Source organism: Cannabis sativa, chromosome 1 (genome assembly GCF_029168945.1).
Source record: "Cannabis sativa cultivar Pink pepper isolate KNU-18-1 chromosome 1, ASM2916894v1, whole genome shotgun sequence".
NCBI lineage: Eukaryota > Viridiplantae > Streptophyta > Magnoliopsida > Rosales > Cannabaceae > Cannabis > Cannabis sativa.
Window position 1 is genome coordinate 42,860,052 of NC_083601.1, and position 1,386 is coordinate 42,861,437.

At 34.7% G+C, this 1,386-nt stretch overlaps 1 protein-coding gene across 1 annotated transcript; it reads left to right on the forward strand.

Moving 5' to 3' along the window:
• The first annotated feature begins 366 nt into the window (after positions 1–366).
• On the forward strand, positions 367–1,112 carry LOC133034690 (uncharacterized). Its single transcript, XM_061110008.1, has 2 exons — positions 367–990; positions 1,098–1,112. The coding sequence occupies exons 1-2, from the start codon at positions 367–369 to the stop codon at positions 1,110–1,112; spliced, it is 639 nt and encodes a 212-aa protein (XP_060965991.1).
• Positions 1,113–1,386: the final 274 nt, after the last annotated feature.

A 1,386-nucleotide genomic window follows, 5' to 3' on the forward strand; every position in this document is an offset into this window, starting at 1 on the left:
ATCTTACCAAAAAGCATGGAGGGCTAGAGAAAAGGCTATTGTAGATGCAAGACGCTGTCCACACGAATCGTACTCGAAATACCAGAATCTTGTACATGATGGAAAAATGCAACCTGTACTACTTCATAACCCTAAAACCAATTTTTCCAAACAAAACTATAAAAAATATAGTATACTAAATAGTTTCTTGAATTACAGGAACAATCACAGACCTTGTCACAGACGAGAATGGCCACTTCAAATACCTATACTTCGCAATAGGTGCTTCCATCAAAGGTTGGCAACACTGTAATCCAATAATAGTCACGGATGGTACTTTCTTAAAAAATCAACATGGTGGAACATTGTTAATAGCTAGTGCACAAAATGCAAATAGACACATATTTCCAGCTAGCATTTGCAATAGTAGACTACGAGAATGACACTTCATGGAACTGGTTCTTCAGCAAACTAAAAGAATCATACAATGAGAGAGAAGGGCAGTGCATTATTTCAGATAGACATGAAAGTATTGCGAAAGCAGCAAATACAAACTTCCCAAACCTCATGCATGGAGTTTGTTGCTACCACTTGCTAAAGAATATCAAGACCAAGTTCAAAAAAGGGGGAGATGAACTCAGAAATGCATTCAATGGTGCTTCCAAAGCTTACAATGCTGCTGAATATGAAAAAAATATGAGAGATCTAGACAATATTCATAGCGGCATAAGAGACTATGCAGTAAACGAAGTTGGAAACAGTAAGTGGACAAGGTTATACAGCCAAAACAGGCGATACAAAACAATGACATCGAACATCGCAGAATCTGTGAATGCAGCACTCAAAGAAGTAAGAGAGTTACCAATAGCAACTTTACTAGAATGTCTTCACTCTTTGGTCCAAAAATGGTATTGGGACAACAAAAATAGAGCATTGTCTACATTCACATACTTGGCACAAAAACCAGAGAAAAGTCTACGAAAAGAGCGAGATATGAGCTTAAAGTACAAGGTAACATATCTGCCTTATAAAAATTATTCCATAATTATATAAAATATACATATTGGTTTATTTTTGCACTTTATTACACTCATACAGTTATTAAATAAACTTATTAGTCTATTGCTGCATAACAAAAATCAAACTCGTTTGTATACCAATAAACATGCTTAAATTTTTTTTTTTATATGCAATCAATAATGTAACTAAAATATAACTACTTTCACAGGTGGAAACATCAAACCTGATTGTATACAAAGTACATGATTGTACCGACTCATACATAGTAAACCTGGAAAAAAAAACATGCGAACGTCGTAAATTTGAATATGATGAAATGCCTTGCTCACATGCAATTTGTGTTAACCAAAAGGAATCTATCATGCTACCATCGCTCTTACTACTACA

What these genes read in the sequence shown, in the direction of transcription:
- LOC133034690 (XM_061110008.1), top strand. Translation starts at nt 367, where the DNA reads ATGCAAATAGACACATATTTCCAGCTAGCATTTGCAATAGTAGACTAC.